At 43.4% G+C, this 21776-nt stretch overlaps 1 protein-coding gene across 2 annotated transcripts; it reads right to left on the bottom strand.

The window, feature by feature from the left end:
• Positions 1-811: 811 nt before the first annotated feature.
• Positions 812-21033, bottom strand: LOC129863791 (transcription factor 7-like 1-B). 2 transcript variants are annotated; one of them, XM_055936047.1, is made up of 12 exons: positions 20056-21033; positions 19837-19918; positions 19326-19489; positions 8292-8375; positions 5804-5918; positions 3888-3981; positions 3667-3753; positions 2932-3048; positions 2686-2851; positions 2450-2557; positions 2277-2364; positions 812-2160 (listed from the first exon to the last, which is right to left on the bottom strand). In XM_055936047.1, exons 1-12 carry the CDS (start codon positions 20239-20241, stop codon positions 1586-1588), a joined length of 1866 nt encoding a protein of 621 aa, XP_055792022.1. In that variant the 5' UTR covers positions 20242-21033; the 3' UTR covers positions 812-1585. The 2 variants fall into 2 exon arrangements, with proteins under 2 accessions (XP_055792022.1, XP_055792023.1); XM_055936048.1 differs by having other exon boundaries at positions 19837-19915; positions 20056-21032.
• Between the last annotated feature and the right edge of the window lie 743 nt (positions 21034-21776).

Raw genomic sequence — 21776 nt, 5'->3', positions numbered from 1 at the left:
ACCACATACCAGGGATGGCGTAAATTCTATTTCAATTCTGAAAGTACATTGTGATGGCAGGAAGCCTAGTGGTTAAGAGCATTGGGCCGTGACCGAAAGGTTGCCGATGAAAAATCTGTCTGTGCCCTTGAGCAAGGTAGTTATCCCTAATTGCTCCTGTAGGTCGATCTGGATAAGTGTCTGCTAAAATGTCCAATGCTTTTCAATTAGGAATATGGTTTGATTTCAGAGTTGACAAATTTAAATGGAATCGACCCCAACCCTGCCACACATTATTGCTTCATTGCTGATAAAACTGTGCTTCTGAGCTATTGCTTTTCTCTAAAGATTAATTTACAGTTAAGCGGCGCTCCTTCAGGAAGCAGATCAGACACCGAACTGAAACAGTTTAATAGAGCAAACATGTCACAACACATAACCAGTTTACCCAGGGATGTTACAGGGACACCAAAACTTGTCCGTGCGCACACATACCCAAATTATGCTAAGCCCTGCTTAGATTGTTAGACAATCATATATTATTAAATTAGTCCGATAGTTTCTGCAACATATTGGGTGTTTCTGGAGCACACCCAGTTACTGCACTTTGTTTATTGTAGCAATAAGGGTTGAGTAAAGGAAACATGTTCTTGGACAAAGACCATATCTAAAACGTGTTACTTCTGCTGGTCAAACATTTTATGTTTGTTAAGAAACAACTAGCTTCAATGATGAGATCCATTGAAATTGCCTTGAGTTCATGTCAAAGACCATCCTACCAAAGGCAAAGACCACACAGGAACAGAAACACACAGATACGGACAAAGACACGTTTCAGAAATAAGTAGAAGTTTATTATCAACAAAGACTCAATCATACAGGAGGGGGGATTTATAAAAGAATAGGGGAAGGAGGGAGAACAGATCTGCACTCATTACTACCAAAGACAGAAATTATTACTTTGATCTATTTTTCTTTTTTTAAATGTGCCTTTACATTTTTTGTATTTCATACAAGTAACAAATTGGACAAATTCATAAAAAAAAGGTAATATTCTACAATACCATTTGACTAAAAATATGGTTGGTTTCACAAAGACAAGTTAAAAAGAGGTGGTCAAATATTGACCAATAATTGTTTTCTTTTCATACTAATAAAACCAGTTCTACTATCTAGAAAAGGTTAAAAAACTTTATTTACAAACAACAAAAAGAGGCAAAAAAAATAGAGTAGGAAAAAGTTGATCCTAATCCGAAGGCAACAGGGGCCATTGGTTATTGCAGGCTTTTCCCCAGCCCAGCACATGATTCAACTAACCAACTAATCATGATCTTCATTTAAACCACTATTCAAATTGGGTGTATTTCTGCTCTGGAGCTAAAACCCTCAAGGGGTTGTTCACCCCTGCCCAGAGTAGAGCACTCTCCTATCCACTGATACAGGGTCAGATAGTTTTTCATCCCACCCATGAATATGGGATCTGGGGGTAGTGTAATGCTTACGGTTAGGGAAAATTTGATCTTAGATCAGTGGTAGTGTAATGCTTAAGGTTAGGACTGGGCATAGCACAATTTTATTTTAGATCTGTGGTTAGCGTCTTTGGGTTTCAATGATTATTTCTGGTGACGAGGGAGAGAGGCTGGGACTGGAGCATGGCATGATGGGAGCTCATCGTTGATTGGTGGATGGCGGTGGTAGGGGCTAAGCCAGAGGCGAAGGGGATTGGTCCAGTAAGGAGCGACGGAGTCTGGTTACTGGATGAGCTCATGTGGGGAGAAAAGGGGGGATGAGAGGAAACAGATTGAGATGAAGTGGTCTTAGTGGTGAGGGGCAGGTGTGTGTGAGTGAACAAGTGTGGGTGTGTATGAGACTGGATGTGGGTGTAAGTCTGACCGTGTGTCTCCCTGTGCGAGTGTGGGCGGGGGGGTTTGGTGGTGAGGGAGAGGGGCTGGACCTGCTCGGGATGTGTGTGCTCAGAGTGAGAGTGTGTGTGTTCAGTGTGTGTGGGTGCGGGAGCGGCAGGGGAGGCCAGAGCAGTGGTGGGCGTGGCTGGAGAGTCCAGGGAGGAGGCGGGACTAGCCTGGGACAGGTGTGTGTGTGTCAGGTGTGTGTGAGAAACACTGGGCCTCTCCTGAGTTCCATACGACACACATGACTTCTTGGGCTGTGGAGAGAAGTGCTCTGGAGAGACAAAATAAAACACTGATCAGTCATTGCTGTAAGTTTCCAGTAAAGTCAAAAAATATAGTTTGGTCACTTAATGCTCTCATAATTTTCTGGTCTTGGAGTCCACTTACCCTCTGGAGCAGCAGACTGGGTGTGTGTTATTTGGCCATCTGGAGCAGTCTCTGGCCTGCCATCTCTCTTCCTCTTCTTTCTCTTCCCCTGAACACAAACATCCAATCACATCACACCCTCCATCTCAAAGCAACCAATCAAATCACTACTAAATGTTTACTATAGTACTTACGTAGTTGTCTCTAGCTGACCATCCAGGGTAGAGTTGGGAGTGTAGCTGTCTCTCTTTGCGGGCCATATCGTAGTATTTTGACTGCTCCTCACGAGATAGAGAGTGCCACTGTAGACACACACACAAAGGGTTAACACATACTCCCTTCTGGAGCATAGGCCATCGACAACAGTTTTCAGTATGAACACACCCATTGTATAATCCTCCAAAGAAAGACAGTGTGCAAGCACACTTACCCTGCGTCCCAGTATCTGGTTGATGGCAGCGCTCTCCTTCAGCGTGCACTCTGCCACCACCTTGGGTCTCTGCTCCTTCATGTACAGCATAAATGCATTCAGAGGCTTCTTCACATGGGGCTTCTTCTCCTCCTCTTTCTCTCTGTCCCCCATGGATACGCCACACCTACACACACCAGACAGAGACAGTCAGTGAGTTAGCAAGCGGTGTTAACGTGTGTGATAGAAAGATGTGTGTATGCGTACCCGTGACGGTTGCCGTCTCTTGGTTCCTGTTTGATCGCCGTGGAAACGATGGCAGGGTGAGGGACAGACGTCTGCAGGGACGGGACCATGTGGGGCGAGAAACGACTGGCCACCAAGCTGTCAATCACACACACAGGTCCATAAAGCATAAATACCATTTGAAATGACATGATTGTATTTATTACAGCAAAGGTTCTCAAAGTGGGTCCGGGGCAAGAGCTCAAAATATAATGATAAATATTTTTTATGGGTATTACTAATAACCGATGAAACTAATTTTGACCAAGGGATTAGTGTAATAAGTTGAGGGATCAATACAATTTTTTAGTCTTCAGTTGATGTTAACAACCCTGGGCAACATGAACCAGGGAGGCTCACCGGAGGATATTGGTATCCACAGTACTCCACCAATTACCCATTATCCAACTCAATACTTTGTGTATTTAACTTAAGCTTTAATAAAAAAGGCTACGTTGTCTCTCTGCGTTATGGCAAATTGTGTAGAATTCTAGGATATTAGCTTTAATGCGGCAACAACATAAATCTCTGCCACATGACAAATTGTGTAGAATTGCAGAAAATTAGCTTGAACACTGCAACATTTTCTCACCGATGCCAAAAGGCATGCCTTTAAAAATGTTCTTTCCCAGGGCCCTACACTTGGTTCGTCTCTATAGTACTAAGACTCCAGAGCAGTAATACATGGATGTGTGTGAGTGATTAGGTGAGCTGTACCTGGACATAGAAGAGTTCATGGCGAGAGCTGCAGGGTAGGATGGTCTAAACCCCCCCGCTGGAATACCGTACATAGACTGGCCCGGCCTGGAGACAAAGAGAGAGGGGAAACAGTGTCACTTGTGTTGCAATATCATTCGTTAGGCTAGAAATTGTTTGCAAAATAAACTAAACCATCATTGTATCCATCACAAGATGGTGAATGTGAGTGTGTGACTCACAGCCAGCCCAAGGGATGTGTCATGTGTCCCATGCCTCCAGGAGAGAGAGGGTAGTAGGGGGAGAGCTCTGCTGGGTGGGGTGTGCGGGGAAGACCTGGAGAGTGGAGAAGGACAGTGGAGAAAGAGCAACACACATATACATACACACACACACAGTTAAAGTCGGAAGTATACATGCACCTCAGCCAAATACATTTATACTCAGTTCTCACAATTCCTGACATTTAATTCTAGTAAAAATGCTCTGTCGTAGGTTAGTTAGGATCAGCACTTTATTTTAAGAATGTGAAATGTCAGAATAATAGTAGAGAGAATGATACATTTCAGCTTTTATTTCTTTCATCACATTCCAGTGGGTCAGAAGTTTACATACACTCAATTAGTATTTGGTATCATTGGCATTAAATTGTTTAACCTGTTTTGGAGACTGGTTTTTGTTCGGAATTTCAGATGACTGACGTGCCCAAAGTAAACTGCCTGTTAATCAGGCCCAGAAGCTAGGATATGCATATACACTGCTCAAAAAAATAAAGGGAACACTTAAACAACACAATGTAACTCCAAGTCATTCACACTTCTGTGAAATCAAACTGCCCACTTAGGAAGCAACACTGATTGACAATAAATTTCACATGCTGTTGTGCAAATGGAATAGACAAAAGGTGGAAATTATAGGAAATTAGCAAGACACCCCCAATAAAGGAGTGATTCTGCAGGTGGTGACCACAGACCACTTCTCAGTTCCTATGCTTCCTGGCTGATGTTTTGGTCACTTTTGAATGCTGGCGGTGCTCTCACTCTAGTGGTAGCATGAGACGGAGTCTACAACCCACACAAGTGGCTCAGGTAGTGCAGCTCATCCAGGATGGCACATCAATGCGAGCTGTGGCAAGAAGGTTTGCTGTGTCTGTCAGCGTAGTGTCCAGAGCATGGAGGCGCTACCAGGAGACAGGCCAGTACATCAGGAGACGTGGAGGAGGCCGTAGGATGGCAACAACCCAGCAGCAGGACCGCTACCTCCACCTTTGTGCAAGGTGAGGCACTGCAAGAGCCCTGCAAAATGACCTCCAGTAGGCTGTTTTGGAGCAGTGGCTTCTTCCTTGCTGAGCGGTATGTCGATATAGGACTCGTTGTACTGTGGATATAGATACTTTTGTACCCGTTTCCTCCAGCATCTTCACAACGTCCTTTGCTGTTGTTCTGGGATTGATTTGCACTTCTCGCACCAAAGTACGTTCATCTCTAGGAGACAGAACGCGTCTCCTTCCTGAGCGGTATGACAGCTGCGTGGTCCCAAGGTGTTTATACTTGCGTACTATTGTTTGTACAGATGAACGTGGTACCTTCAGGCATTTGGAAATTGCTCCCAAGGATGAACCAGACTTGTGGAGGTCTACAACTTTGTTCCTGGGGTCTTGGCTGATTTCTTTTGATTTTCCCATGATGTCAAGCAAAGAGGCACTGAGTTTGACGGTAGGCCTTGAAATACATCCCAGGTACACCTCCAATTAACTCAAATTATGTCAATTAGCCTATCAGAAACTTCTAAAGCCATGACATCATTTTGTGGAATGTTCCAAGCTGTTTAAAGGCACAGTCAACTTAGTGTATGTAAACTTCTGACACACTGGGATTGTGATACATTGAATTATAAGTGAAATAATCTGTCTAAACGAATGTTGGAAAAATTACTTGTTCTGCACAAAGTAGATGTTCTAACCAACTTGCCAAAACTATAGTTTGTTAACAAGAAATTTGTGGAGTGGTTGAAAAACTAGTTAATGAATCCAACCGAAGTGTATGTAAACTTCCGACTTCAACTGTGTGTGTGTGTACACACACACACATATTTATATATATAAATACACATCCCTTGTTACAGAGAAACTAGCGAGAGGGATGAGGAGGTTCCATACCTGTGTCAGGTGAGAGGTGAGGGGGTGTTCTCGGGGGGAAGGGGTCTGGACTGTAGGACAGGAGGGGAGAGAAGGGGGGCAGGTGACCGTGCTGCACAACTGGTACCTTATTGGACTAGAGAGGAGATAGCGAGAGGGATGAGAGCAAGAGATTAGGAACAGAGGAAAGTTCATACTGTGTCTCGTCACAAGGCGTAACAGTTTCTCCCCTAGGTGGAATTTTCACTACATTGCGCATGCATATCGGGATTTTTTTTTTTAATTTATAGTTTTGACAATATCGATATATTATTTCCCTTATTTGCTTGCTCTCCATCTTTTTAAATAGGGATCCACATTTTTTTTACAGCACTTATTTACATGACTGACCAAAACTTGTTTTCTCATGACTCTCGTCCCTCTGCAGCAGACATACAGTGAGCAATATGTTTGGAACATCGAATCACAATAAATCAGTATCGTGAGAATCGCAATACATTTTGTATTGACACCTAAGTACTTTGATAATATCGTAGCATCCGGTCCCTGGCAATTCCCAGCCCTACTGTACAATGCCTTAAAATCTACACATGAGCCTAAGGCCTAGGGTTGTTTCTGGGTAGGGCCTCTCCCAGTCTGACTATCAATGACAGGGGATCAGTTCTCCATGGCAGAGCAGGTCTATCCTCAGATACACAACACACAGGCTCATACTCACTGGAATACAATCCCACTCATCTCATACACACTCACTCCACCGGTCTTAAAGACACCCCCCCCCTCCCCCACCCCAAGGTGTGAAAGTCCTGTGTCTCCGGCCGGATTAACACTATTCAGTTTGAACATTCCAGTGTCTGTCTGCAGCGAGTTTGAGGGAGGTCAGGAGGGTGTGTGTAAGCCTGGAGAGGGTGAAGGAGGTCAGGAGTCAGGTCACCTGAGTGCTTTGTGTGTATGTGTGTGTGTGTGGGGGGGGAGCACTCTAGGAGACAATCTAAATGGCTTATACTAGCAGAGCAGGGTTACATACCCGGGTAAGTTTTGTAAGAAAGACCAGGTACTTAGCAAGAAGCTAGCTTGAGCAAGTTGGCCTTTTAGATGTCAGTAAGGATGTTTTCATTTATTAAACTTAACTAGGCAAGTCCATTAAGAACAATTCTTATTTACAATGAGGGCATACCTTGGCCAAACCCTCCCCTAACGACGCTGGGCCAATTGTGCTCCGACCATCGTCACTGCATGGTGGCTTGTGAAGCACACACACACACAACGGCTGTGCAAGTGGGCAAAAATTATCACAATATTTTTTCCGGTGTGATGGTTTTTGGACGGTAATTTTATGTTTTTGAACAATAAACGGTCCACATTTGCTTTATGGGTAAGTAGTGCATGACGATAAGGTGGAAACAAATACATTACTCTAAGTGATTTCAATGGCTCTCTTTTCTGAATGTTTTATACTTTTAAAATTTCTGCATTTTCATCCATTTCCTACACTCATGAGACAATTTCCACACTGCCACATAGGGCTGCACGATATGGGCAAAAATCGAGGCCTTATTTTTTAACAAATATTGCAATTGCGATTTGACTTGCGATTTAGATCAAAACACTTGGGGGAAATGTTCAAATCATGGAAATATGAAGGTAAGTAAGTATTTCACTGTTAGTCCACACCAGTTGATTACAAAGCATGTGACAAATACATTTTGATTTGATTATTCTAATTCTATAAAGATATAATACAATATAGTGGGCACTTCGAATACAGTGTTTGACATGACAAATAAAAAAAAGACAGGGAGTAGTTGTGACAGGGTAGGAACCAAAGTGTTGGTCAGTGTTTCCTAGGGGACCCTATAACCTTTGGTTACATCAAAATGTTCTCTTAGCTACGTCATGTAGCTAACATTCACGCTTCGCCTATTCCCCTTTGATTTTGTAGAAACATGTTGATTTAGGCCTACACCATCACTAGTACAAGGCTGTATTAGCTAGCTACGTTTGCTCTGACTCAGTCGATTAGCTAGCTAGTTAATGATTAGCGTTAGTGTCAAAAACAATACATTTTTGCAACAACATGCTAAGACAAACTAACTGTTTGCAGACAGCTAGATACACAAACAAAGTGTAATTATAGAACGCTTGTAGATTTATATTTAGTAAAGTGGAAATCAGCATCATGGTCATCAACATCTTGTTGCATGTGCTGCATTGACCATGCAAACTGATCGCAACAATTGCTCACTCCTTGAGTGACAGGGGTGGGGGCTTGGTCTGTGTGGAAAGTGGCATGGAGAGAGAAAGGGAGAGGAGAGAGACGTCTCAAGTTGCGGAGTAAACTATATTAAATGGACGCTACACACGGCGGAGTAGCGTATCACATTTAACAAACCAAACATAATTTTTTTTTAAATAAAAGGCGAAGTAAAAACCCAAACTGGTTCATGCATCAATACCGGTATATAGTAAAATACAGTATACCGCCCAACCCTAAGACACACACACCCACCATGTGAGCGGGGGAGGTGGAGCGAGGGTCTTTTAAAGCAGAGGTTCCAGGAACATCCAGCATGGGCCACTTCATCTGTAGATACTGGAGAGAAAAAGACAGTGGAATGGGGGGAGAGAATCAAAAGATTTAAAGACTGCGTGCAAACAATTAAGCACCACACAAAATGTAATTTTATGGACAAACAACATATCATGAAATGGGTACAGCTGGTAGGATGTGTGAGAGGCGAGAGCGAGAAGTGAATTCCGATGACTCTCCACATAGGTCCTGGTCGGATTACTTTCTGCAGACATCTGGTGAGTGTATCAGTCAGACTCCAGCTGTACGTATCTCTGCATGTAGGTTTATGTGTGGGAGCGCATTCGTTTAGAAAAGCAGCGGGCGCACACACACACGGGCTTTTAACGTAGGGCACAACCGCTCAGCGGTCAGTCACCACTCCAAGGTGGTGAGACAGGAAGGAAGAAGGGATAAGATATAGGGCTAAAAATGGACATGGCAATATAGAGGAGTAGAAAAGGGGAGAGGGTCGGGGAATGTGTGTCAGGGTTGTGGTACAATGTTCACAGCAGACCAACATGCTACGCAGAGTCGTTGAGGAAAAAAAAACATGAGCACACACGTCATGAATAAGGGTCCCATTGTGTGGCAGGTCAAATAAAACTCAAATAATGAGGACCACAAGAACATAATAAGTGTTTGCCTGTGCAGGGAGTGTGTTCACTGCACAAGGATAAAGTGTAGGCCCTGTGTGTGTGAGAGAGAGAGGAAGAGCGGGGCTGAGCACACACCAGCCTCCAGTACACACACACACACACATATACCCCCATTCCAAGGCCCCAGGAAGTTCTGGCTGTGAGTTCTAAATGAAACCAGCTGTTAGAAATACCATACTGATGAAGCCTACACAACTCTGCCTCTCCCTCCCTCTCTTTATCCCTAAACAAAAATCGGTAGTTTGCTGTACAATCATGATGTTGCTGCATGGCTGGAGGCTAGTTACTGCTTCTTACAAAACACCAAGATAGAAACCACACACACCAACACCCCCTTCCCTTCACTTAGGTTTGTGAATGCTATTCACCATAAATGAAAAAGGTGCGTAAACAGCACACGGCTTGACATACAGGAGTGCCCGCCAGCCCGGGGAGGTTTTGGAAACCTTCCGGGCCAGTCAATCATCCATGTCAGCAGGGCTCTAGACAAACTTTTCCCCACTGGTGCAACAAATGTTTTCAGTTGATGGCAACCGCAACTGATTTGGTCGCACCAATTTGACCGCTCTCAAAATGTACTGCATTCCATACAGAACAGGACTAATAATGACTAGCTATCTTTTAAATTAGCATGCCATTCTGTGCTTACACTAAACCAAAATATAAAACGCAACATGTAAAGTGTTGGTCCCATGTTTCATGAGCTGAAATAAAAGATTGCAGAAATTGTCCACACACAAAGAGCTTACTTCTCTCAAATGCTGTGCACAAATTTGTTTACATCCCTGTTAGTGAGTTTCTCCTTTGCCAAGATAATCCATCCACCTGAAAGGTGTGGCATATTAAGAAGCTGATTAACCACCATGATCAGTACACAGGTGCACCTTGTGCTGGGGACAATAAAAGGCAACAAATGTGCCGTTGTGTCCCACAACCCAATGCCAAAGATGCCTCAAATTGAGGGAGGGTGCAATGGGCATGCTGACTGCAGAAATGTCCACCAAAGCTGTTGCCAGAGAATTGAATGTTCTTTTATCTACCATAAGCCGCCTCTAACATCGCTTTAGAGAATTTGGCAAACCGGAAACTATGGGATTACACAACAGAAGAATTTCTGCACAAACGGTCAGAAACCGTCTCAGTGAAGCTCATCTGCGTGCTCTTCATCCTCACCAGGGTCTTGACCTGACTGCAGTTCCGCGTCATGTCCGACCTCAGTGGGGAAATGCTCACTTCGACAGCCACTGGCATGAGGGAGATGTGTGAATCCCGGTTTCAACTATACCGGGCAGAGGGCATGCAGCATGTACAGCACCGTGTGGGCGAGCAGTTGCTGATGTCAACGTAGTGAACAGTGCGCCGTATGGTGACGCTGAGGTTATGGGTAGGCATAAGCTACAGAAAACAAACTGCATTTTATCTATGGAAATTAGAATGCTCAGAAATACCGTGACGATATCCTGAGGCCCATTGTCGTGTCATTCATCCACAGCCATCACCTCATGTTTCAGCATGATAATGCACGGCCCCACGTCACAAGGATCAGTACACAATTCCTGGAAGCTGAAAATGTCCCAGTTCTTCCATGGCCATACTCACCAGACATGTCACTCATTGAGCATGTTTGGGATACTCTGTGTCGACATGTACGACAGCACGTTCCAGTTCCCGTCAATATCTAGCAAATTCGCAAAGGCATTGAAGAAGAGTGGGACTACATTCAACAGCCTGATCAATTCGCACAGGCATTGAAGAGGAGTGGGTCTACATTCAACAGCCTGATCAACTCTATGCAAAGGAGATGTCGCACTACGAGACAAATGGTGTTTTTCCTGATACCTTAAGTAGGGGCGTGTATCTGTGACCAACAGATGCATATCTGTATTCCCAGTCATGGAAAATCCATAGATTAGGGCGTAATAAATGTATTTAACCTCTCTAGGGTACGTGAGACGGTAGCATCCCACCTCTTCAACAGCCAGTGAAACTGCAGGGCGCCAAATACAAAACAGAAATCACATAATTTAAATTCCTCAAACATACATGTATTTTACACCATTTTAAAGATACACTTGTTGTAAATCCAGCCACAGTGTCCGATTTCAAAAAGGCTTTACGACGAAACCAAACGATTATGTTAGGTGAGTGCCTATTCACAGAATAACAGGCATTTTTCCAGCCAAAGAGCAGAAATAGAGATAAAATGAATCACTAACCTTTGATGATCTTCATCAGATGACACTCATAGAACTTCATGCTACACAATGCATGTATGTTTTGTTCGGTAAAGTTCATATTTATATCCAAAAATCTGAGTTTACATTGGCGCCTTACGTTCAGAAGTCACAAAACATCCATTGAATTTGCAGAGAGCCACATCAATTTACAGGAATACTCATAATAAACATTGCTAAAAGATACAACTGTTATGCATGGAATTTTAGATGCACTTCTCCTTAATGCAACCGCTGTGTCAGATTTCAAAAAAACTTTACAAAAAAAGCAAACCATGCAATAATCTGAGTCGGTGCTCAGAGCCCAATCAAGACACAAATATAGTCGCCATATTATGCAGTCAACAGAAGTAGCAATATAAACATTCACTTACCTTTGATGATCTTCATCAGAATGCACTCTCAGGAATACCAGTTCCACAATAAATGTTAGTTTTGTTCGATAGTGGCCATCATTTATGTCCAAATTCCTCCTTGTTCTAGCTTTCAGGACACTTTCCAAACTCACGATGCGCGGGCAGTTTCCAGCGGAAAGTACGGACGAAAAGTTTAAAAAGTTATATTACAGTCCGTAAAAACATGACAAACGAAGTATTGAATCAATCTTTAGGATTTTTAACATAATTTTTTCAATAATGTTCCAACGGGAGTATTCCTGTGTCTTCAGAATTGCGATGGAACAGAGGTCGCTCTCACGTGAACGCGCATGGTCAGAGCATGTTCAGGTCATGGGAGACCTGACTCGTACATCTTTCCTTCGGCCCCACTAAACAGTAAAGGCATCAGACAAGGTTATAATGACTGTTGACATCTAGTGAAAGCCTTAGGAAGTGCAACATTACCAATATCCCACTGCATCTTCAATAGGAGCGGAGTTGAAAATTTGTTGGATTTCTCTCAGGTTTTTGCCTGCCTGATGAGTTCTGTTATACTCACAGACATCATTCAAACAGTTTTAGAAACTTCAGAGTGTTTTCTATCCAAATCCACTAATGATATGCATATTCAAGCTTTTATGGCTTTGTAGCAGGCCTTTTACTCTGGGCATGCTTTTCATCCGGACGTGAAAATACTGCCCCCTACCCCAAAGAAGATAAATCGACCGATTACCTTATATGAACTCTAAATCAGTAAAATCTTTGAAATTGTTCCATGTTCCATTTATATTTTTGTTCGGTGTACATAGGGCGGCAGCCTCTAAGGTGCATGGTAGAATAACCGGGTGGTAGCCGGCTAGTGACAGTGACCAAAGTTCAGGGCAGGTTACCGGCTAGTGGTGACTAGACTATTTAACAGTCTACTTGACAGTTCTTCAGTCTCTCTCCCAGGTTTGATGCACCTGTACTGACCTCACCTTCTGGATGGTGAACAGGCTGTGGCTCGCTTGGCTGAAGTCCTTGATGATTTTCTCGGGCTTCCTCTGACACCGGATATTATTTATGTCCTGGAGGGCAGGCAGTGTGCCCCAAGTGATGCGTTGGGCAGATCGCACCACCTTCTGGAGCTCTGACACAGCCTGACAGGATGTGAAGGTAGTGAGGGTCTTTTGCCTCCTTAGGTTGAAGAGGAGCTATTGCGCCTTCTTCACCACACTATCTGTGTCGGTGGACCATTTCAGATTGTAGCTTTTCAACCTAAAGTTTTTCCTGTCGATGTGGATGGGGGCAGTTTCCCTCTGCTGTCTCCTGAAGTCTTCAATCAGCTTCTTCATTTTGTTGATGTTGAAGCAAAGAACCTTTTCCCAGTTCTTTGATGAAGCACCTTTGGCAGTGACTACAGCCTCCGGTCTTCTTGGGTATGACTAGGGTTGCACATTTTGAAGATATTCAGAGGTGGAAACTTTCCATGGAAATACCTGGGAATTAATATTAATACCATTTAAAATGTAGATGTTATTTTTGCATTGGATATATTTACCTTACCATATATGGAGAGAGAAACAAACCTTTTACCTTATCATAAGTAGCCAATTGCAAATTATTAAATCCTTCAAAAATAAATAAAACAATTTAGTTACGAATTGACCTTGAATTAAATTAGTTGGCTCTTCACATGGGATGATTTCACAGAAAAAAAGGGAATATTGAATGATGCCCAATGACCTATCACATCTCCCAAAAATGTTTTTCAACATACATCTTTAAAATGATAGTTTCTAGACTAAAGCTTTGGTTGTCTTCCTCTCAGGCTGCCATGTCTTCTCCCTGGACCTCCTCAATGTCCACCAGACTCTGGGGCCTCCTCTTCACTGTCACTTTCCAACCTTGAGGATGGCTCGTTGTCAGGCTCAAAAAGCCTCAAATATGCCCGGATGGCCACCAATTTTTCAAAGCTTGTATTGGTCAGCCTGTTGCGTGCTTTGGTGTGTGTGTTCCTAAACAAGGACCAGTTGCGCTCTGAGGCGGCTGATGTTGGTGGGATTTGGAGGATGGAGGCAAGAGGGGATAGAGCCTCAGATCCACAAAGTCCCTTCCACCAGGTGGCTGATGAGATATGTTCGCACGACTGCAATATTGCATCTCCATCCCAAAGCCCTTGCTTGGAATTGTACTTCGTCAGACCACCAAGAACCTTGCTCTCATCCAGGCCAAGGTGGCGAGACACGGTAGTGATGACACCATAGGCCTTGTTGATCTCTGCACCAGACAAGATGCTCTTGCCAGCATACTTGGGGTCCAACATATACGCTGCGGTGTGTATGGACTTCAGACAGAAGTCTTCACACATTTTGATGTATTTCAGAACTGCAGTTTCCTCTGCTTGGAGCAACAGTGAAGTGGGCAGGGCTGTACGGATTTATTCCCTTACATCTGCAAGCAGAGTGAACATCAGACAGGATGGCATTGTCTCCCTCAATCCATGCAAAGGCTACCGCAATAAGTTTCAGGCTGCTTACCACTCAACCAAAATACATCAGCCAGGAGGAACCACTTGATGGAGCTTTCCATATCGGCAGTGATATGGCCATTTCTTGGAGACTCCTTCCCCACAAGGAGACTGTCAAACATGACGACAACACCACCCCTATGGGTGTTGCTTTCATGTGCTCTTATTCTTCTCACTTTGCTCAGTGAGGTAGATTGTGGCTATGACCCCAAGTACCTAACCATTTCCTTGGCTCTCTTGTAGAGTGTATCCATTGCTTTCAGCGCCATGATGTCCTTGAGGAGCAGATACAATGCATGAGCAGCACAGCCAATGGGTGTGATGTGAGGGTAGGACTCCTCCACTTTAGACCAAGAAGCCTTCATGTTTGCAGCATTGTCTGTCACCAGTGCAAATACCTTCTGGGGTCCAAGGTCATTGATAACTGCCTTCAGCTCATCTGCAATGTAGAGACCGGTGTGTCTGTGCTCTTGTAGAATACTGGTTGAGGGATGGAGATGTAGTTAATTATTCCTTGCCAATGAACATTCGACCACCCATCAGAGATGACTGCAATAAAGTCTTCTTTCTCTAGGATTTGCTTGACCTTCACTTGAACTCTGTTGAAATCTGCATCCAGCAAATGAGTAGATAAAGCATGTCTGGTTGGAGGGGTGTATGCTGGACGAAGAACATTCAGAAATCTCTTCCAATACACATTGCCTGTGAGCAGAGGTGAACCAGTTGCATACACAGCTCGAGCAAGACATTCATCAGCATTTCTCTGACTACGTTCCTCCCTTGAGTAAAAAAAAAACCTCTGATTCTAGGAGGACCATGATCTTTTGCTATCGATAAGGTGTCTAATTCATAAATTTCACTTCAAATAGAAGTAGAGGGACTTTTGTCAGAGGTTGCTTGTTGTTAGCGCTGAGGGAACTTTATGCACTTGCCCAGATGATTCTGCATCTTTGTTGCATTCTTCACATAGGATTTGGCACAGTATTTGCAAATGTACACAGCTTTTCCTTCTACATTAGCTGCAGTGAAATGTTTCCACACATCAGATAGTACCCGCAGCATTTTCCTGTAAAGATTAGAACAAAATGAGTTAAGAAAAAATACAATTCCATGTACAGATAAATAGTTAGGCAGTTAGATTAAACAACGCCTTTGAAAAATAAATGTTTCAAAATGAAACATATGGAAACAGGTGAATTAACACTCAGATAGCAGGCTCAAGCAAGATAAAACCCAAATGGTAGCAAAAACTAACTAGCAGAAACTGTTAAGTTATAAATTATTTAAACACTTTGATGTAGGCTACTATTAACTAGTTAACAAAAAAAAACATGTAATATAAAATATTCACCCTACCCAGTATTGTAAACAAAACTTACCAGAAAGCATGTAGTCCTTGGCTCAGACAGTGTAGTAGTGTGGGCTCAATAGCATCTCATTAGTGTGCAAGATATTGATAAATCAGCTATACATTTGCTGGAAGAGTGCACAGCACATGTGATGGAAGAATGCACTGTGCATACAGAGGGTTGCAATACCATTGCGCAGCTATTTTCAAGTCCCTCCAGAGATCTTTGAACGAGTTCAAATCCGGGCTCTGGCTGGGCCACACAAGGACATTTGGGGCGACCGGTAGCCTAGAGCGTTGGGCCAGTAACCGAAAGGTTGCTAGCTCGAATCACAGAGCTGACAAGGTAAGAAAATCTGTCATTATGTCCCTGAACAAGGCAGTTAACCCACTGTTTCTAGGCCGTCATTGTAAATACAAATTTGTTCTTAACTGACTTGCCTAGTTAATTGAAGGTTAAATAAATTCAATTTAAAAAAAATCTAAAATTGGGATAGTTTAACCAAAATATGCAACAAGACCTTGTATATTATGTGTATCCCACAAAAAAAGGTTCACTGTTACAAGCAATTACAGCCTCAAGTCTTCTTGGGTATGACGCTACAAGCTTGGCACACCTATATATTTGGGGAGTTTCTCCCATTCCTCTCTTCAGATCCTGGATGGGGAGCAAAGCTGCACAGCTATTTTCAGGTCTCTCCAGAGATGTTCAAACGGGTTCAGGTCTGGGCTCTGGCTGGACTAGACAAGGACATTAAAAGACTTGTCCTGATGGAAGGTGAACCTTTGCCCCAGACTGAGGCCCTAAGCAGGTTTTCATCAAGGATCTCTGTACTTTGCACCGTTCATCTATCCCTCAATTCTGACTAGACTCCCAGTCCCCGCCACTGAAAAATATCCCCACAGCATGATGCTACCAGCCCGCATCACCAAAGGGATGGTATTGGCCAGGTGAAGAGCGGTGGCTGGTTTCCTCCAGACATGAAGCTTGGCATTCAGGCCAAACAGTCCAATCTTGGTTTCATCAGACCAGAGAATCTTGTTTCTCATAGACAGAGTCCTTTAGGTGCCTTTTGGCACACTCCAAGCAGGATGTCATGTGCCTTTTACTGAAGAGTGGCTTCCGTCTGGCCACTACCATAAAATGCCTGATTACTGGAGTGCTGCAGAAATACGTGTCCTTCTGGAAGGTTCTTCCATCTCCACAGAGGAACTCTGGAGCTCTGTCAGAGTGATCTTCGGGTTCTTGGTCACCTCCCTGACCAAGGCCCTTCTCCACCGATTGCTCAGTTTGCCCAGGCAGCCAGCTCTAGCAAGGGTGTTGGAGGTTGCAAACTTCTTCAATTTAAGAATGGATGGGGACCTTCAACGCTGCTGACATTTTTTGGTACCCTTCCCCATATCTTTGCCTCGACGCAATCCTGTCTCGGAGCTCTACGGACAATTCCTTTGACCTCATGGCTTGGTTTTTACTCTGACTTGCACTGTCAAATGTGGGACCTTTTATAGACAGTTCTGTGCTTTTCCAAATAATGTCCAATCAATTGAATTTACCACAGGTGGAATCCAATCAAGTTGTAGAAACATCAAGGATGAAACAGGATGCACCTGAGCTCAATTGAGTCTCATAGCAAAGGGTGTGAACACTTAAAGTAAATACAGTATTTTTTTTATACATTTGCAAGCATTTCTTAAAACCTGTTTTCGCTTTGTTATTATGGGGTATTGTTTGTAGATTGATAAGGGGGGGAAATGATTTTATCAATTTTAGAATAAGGCGGTAAGTTAACAAAATGTGGTGAAAGTGTCTGAATACTTTCCGAAGGCACTGTATTGTAAATAAGATATTCCTGTATTTCATTTAATAGATTTGCAAACATTTCAGAAAATATATGCATTTCATTATGGAATATTGTGTGTAGATTGGCGAGAATTTGTTTTAAATTGTTTTTATTGAGCCTATAACAATTTTGAACAAGCCAAGGGGCATGAATACTTTGAAGACATTCTATAAAACAGGAAAATCTTTATTTTTCAGTGTAGGCTTTATTAAGGATATCCAGGTGCCCCCCAAACCATGTGCTTATGATCATATAGTTAAACTAATACAACTGTTGTGTTTTTTGGATCTTCGACAAATATTTGCCAGTCAGAAATACATTTTTCAAAGAACTTGCATGTGTTCCAATACCTTCAAATATTATTTGGTTTTCTGAGACCTGTATTTGAATATCAAATTGTTGCCTTTTAGTTGAAACACTATACAAACCATCTTTGACTACCTTGAGTATTTGATAAGTTGGCATTTTCAAATAAACAACTATAATAAAAACTATTTTCTGCCCAGGTCTGTGGAGAACACAAAAGTCAACTCCATGTCAGCCTTGCAGACTTTGTGCAACTGACCTCATTGTCCCATGTGAGTTCACTCTTCAGATGGTTGGTCTCTCTCGCTCTGTGTGTGTGTAAAGGTTGCAGTGTGTGTTTATGTAAAGTGTGAGGCCCCCTGGCTTGTGTTTACTCCACATTGTCTCACTGGACTTAAAATACCAGGAGAGAAGGCTGTCGACAGCACACACACCATTCACAAAGAGAGAGTGAGGTAGCGAGACGTGTTAGAACAGTGTCAGTAATCTCTCCCCACATCCCCTCCACAAATTCACTAATGCTTAGGGGTGACTGACAACCAAGTGTGTGTGTGTTGAAAGCTCACCAAGTGAGTCAAATCAGCAACCTAAGGCTGAATCCATCCCCAACACTCCTGTCTAACTCCAAATCAAAAGTGTGTGTTAAAAGAGGAAAGGGGCCAGAGCAACTCTCCCTGGGGTTACAGTATCCGTGGGGGGGGTCCACCTATAATCAATCCCCGATCACGGAACGCTACACGCCTTACTTCCAGTCCTGATCTAGAGTGCACCTGATTTCACCCTTACTGTTTTGTATGCCCCTAGAGTTTTTGTTCCATATTTTGGTGAGGGTAGATGCTGGACAGCACACATGGTGGTGTGCTACGATTCAGCTATTGTACAGTTTACATTAGCATGTAGATCTTCACTCAGAGAGTGCATCTCTTACACACATGCCATCTAATGAGGAGGAGGGAGCATTAACCACGGCGCTGACTAAAGTCAACACAACCTCCACTGTGTGTGCGTGTGGTAATGATCTCCTGTGGAGAGCAACATTAGGTCAATTGAGCTTCTCCACCGCCTCCTCCTCATGACAACAATAGCTCATTAATACCTGGGGAGGGGAATGTAGAGGCAGGCAGGGTATGCGAGTGGGGGGGGGGGGGTAAATGTACATGGAGAAAGAGCAACTACTGCCAGTTGTGTCGTAGGGAATATTTTTCACATCTGAGTTAAAAAGCTAACATTATGATCTAAGATTTTATGTCTTAGACAAACAGAAAGGACTTGGTGGATAAACACAAATAGGTCCCCGGCCCCAATATACAGAAAGCAAACAAAAAACAACGTTAACTACAACTAACATAGGTAAGCATGGATGGCGATGACAGAAATACTGTAGCATCTATACTCTCACACGTGCACACATTCCTGCATCAGCGTTTTAGCAGGACGGTGTTGAGGCATGCCTGCTGCCGGAACGCTAGTGTGTTATGATAACACACCATGAATCACTACGAGACACATTACACTGCTCAGAGTCAGAGCACACAGAACTCACCGTTCACTGTCCCTTATGACACACACCAGACATCACACACTGGATACACCGCCACACCACACAGAAAGCTATGTTAGTCTAGCAGCCTTACTTGCAAAAATATTAACTCAAGATTGAGAGTGTTTAAGGCATGTTCGTGCATGTGTGACTGACTCACCGTCCTGGCGCCGGGTGAGAGGGCTCCGGGAGAGAGGTAGGGGTTGCCAAGGTTCCCCAGGTGACTCAGGTTGGCTAGGTTACCCAGGTCAGGGATCATCAGTAAGGGATAGCCAGCATATGGAGATGCCTTGAACAACCCACTGTCGTGTTGCTGTCTCAGAGCTGGAAAAGACACACACACACAGTTAACTTTAGCAATTGCTGATCCACTCCCTCTGAGCTGGGGGATAGACTGGGGTCAACAGTGCTCATTGAATTGAGAGAGAGGAGGGGGCGGGGGGGATAGGAAGAGGGAGAAAGGAGGGTTTTGGTTGTTTCTTACAAGGGGTGTAAAATGACCTCATTTCAACAAAGCTCATTTCAATGAATGGGGAGATAGAGGGAGACTGGGAGGTAGAAAGAGATAGGAAAGATAATGCATAGGAGAACGAGAGAACGGGGTGCACTCATAAAGGATCAGTGAGAGCTACAGTTATAGTTTTACTGTGAGTTTGTAAAGTTTTAGTTACCTTCTGCAAAGAACTCTCTCTGCCTGACATAACTCTCCCAATCTGGTCTGTGCTGCTGGGGACGTCTGTGACTGCCTGCCTGCTGACAAACACACAAATTTAGTTTGTAAAACATAAATTAGATTGGTAGCTAGAAGACAACGGTTAGTACTGCAGTGGTTTGTAGAGTGATTCAATCTTCCGTCACATTAACATTAGCTAAGTAGACAAACTAGTTACCTCGGAGTCAGACGAACTGCTGTTGTTCTCCGTCTCGTTGACCAGCGAGGACTTGACATCGTCCAGGTCCCGCTCAGAGGACACATTCTCGGCTGTTTTTTCCTCCTGCTCCCCCTCGTCTTTAAACGAAATTAACTCGTCGTTTGCCCCCAAATCATCCCCCCCTCCTCCGTCCAGCTGCGGCATCTTGGATTTCGAAACAGTGTGGTCTTGCTGTGGAAGTACTGTTTTAGCTAGCTAGCAGTTAACTTACTCCGTTCGGAAAATATACAGAGTTCCAAAAACCCTCTCTCAAAACACTTAGCTACCTAGCTAGCACACGGTATTATTTGTATTTCCACGCTTTCCAATGGTAGTAACGATATAACCCATAAACAAGAGAATAGTTATTGAAAACCCCGCAAAAATAAGCATTCAACGACTGTTCATTTTTGTTAGCTACAGTAGCTAAGCTAACTACAGTAGCTATTTAGGTAGCTGATTTCTTGACTTGTCCTCCTCGTTCCTTGTTGCGTCTTCTGGGATAGAAAAACAAGTTACAAAACACACCGACGAAACCAAAAAGTTAAATCCATTAATATTTGTATACGGGTGTAAAAAATATATATAGCTAGGTATCTCCTCCAACTGAAAGGGAAAACGACAACAATGAAAAGTTGTGCGTCGAAGTTTGCTGAAACACGCACGCACAAAAAACTTTATCCTGTTTCCCCCCCGAGTAAAATCCATCCGAAGCGAAGTCAGCTCACCAGCCCTACTTTCTTGCTTATTTCGCCGTCCATTATCGTTCAAACTGAGAAAATGTAATTATTGTGAGTTCGAGAAGAAGTTACTCGCTGGCTGTCTATGTTCTGTTTTGGTGTGTCTGTGTTGGCGTGGGAAAGAAGAAAAGTCGCTTGGTGTTTCTGAAGTGGAGTGGAAGGAAGAGCTAGGCCGCCGCCGGGAGACTGGGGGAGGGGGTGATGAGACAAGAGGGAGGGGGGAAGGGAGGAAGAGGGAAAGAGGGGGAGGAAGGTAGACAGGGGGAGAAGGGAAGGAGGAGACAGGGGGAGGAGGGAAGATGTTTGGGCGGAGAAATGCCAGTCCAGCCATCAATCATGTGTAGAACCTGATCTTTCCCAGTTGATTTCTTTAAAATGAAAACAAATCTTAGTCAGTGTGAAAGTTTTGTATATCTTTGCCATGTCTGCATTAGTCTGGATTACACACTGGATATCGCTGTTTTTTTTCACTACACTGAATTAGATTCGATTTGCAATGGCTATGTACATATTCATGGTGTGAAGTGAAGAATGTACTATGATGACAATGCGCATGCACCCATCCCGATCATAATCCCACCACACACCAATGAGTTAATGAGACAACCCAGGTAGCAAAATTATATTGAAAGACCTCTAAAATGCACATTTTCCAGTCATTGATGTTAGGTCCATTTTAGGTTCTGACTGAAAGGTGAAAATGTTTTTTCCGACGTCGAAAATACGTATTTTCTGGATGTTGAAAATATGTATTTTCTGGGCGTTGAAATCAGGTTCATTTTCGTTTCTGAATGAAAGTTGAAAATAAATATTTGTCGGAAGTTGAAAAGACCTCTTTTCCAGATGTCGAAATACGTATTTTCCAGACGTTGAACTCAGGTTCATTTTCGGTTATGAATGAAAGTTTTTTGTCATGGCTAAATCTCTACTGCACATTCAATCTCACTGAAGTAAGAATTA

The sequence above is a fragment of the Salvelinus fontinalis genome, chromosome 10 (assembly GCF_029448725.1).
Source record: "Salvelinus fontinalis isolate EN_2023a chromosome 10, ASM2944872v1, whole genome shotgun sequence".
Taxonomy (NCBI): Eukaryota; Metazoa; Chordata; class Actinopteri; order Salmoniformes; family Salmonidae; genus Salvelinus; species Salvelinus fontinalis.
Note: the sequence above shows the minus strand (reverse complement) of the source record. Positions and strands in the feature narration are given on the sequence as shown.

Excerpts from the sequence above, each read along its gene's own strand:
- LOC129863791 (XM_055936047.1), bottom strand. The coding sequence starts at position 20,241 with ATGCCGCAGCTGGACGGAGGAGGGGGGGATGATTTGGGGGCAAACGAC. Across the intron at positions 3,754-3,887 it reads ACACATCCCTTGGGCTGGCT|GCCGGGCCAGTCTATGTACG; the intron begins GTGAGTCACACA and ends CTTTGTCTCCAG. Across the intron at positions 3,049-3,666 it reads ATGAACTCTTCTATGTCCAG|CTTGGTGGCCAGTCGTTTCT; the intron begins GTACAGCTCACC and ends TGTGATTGACAG.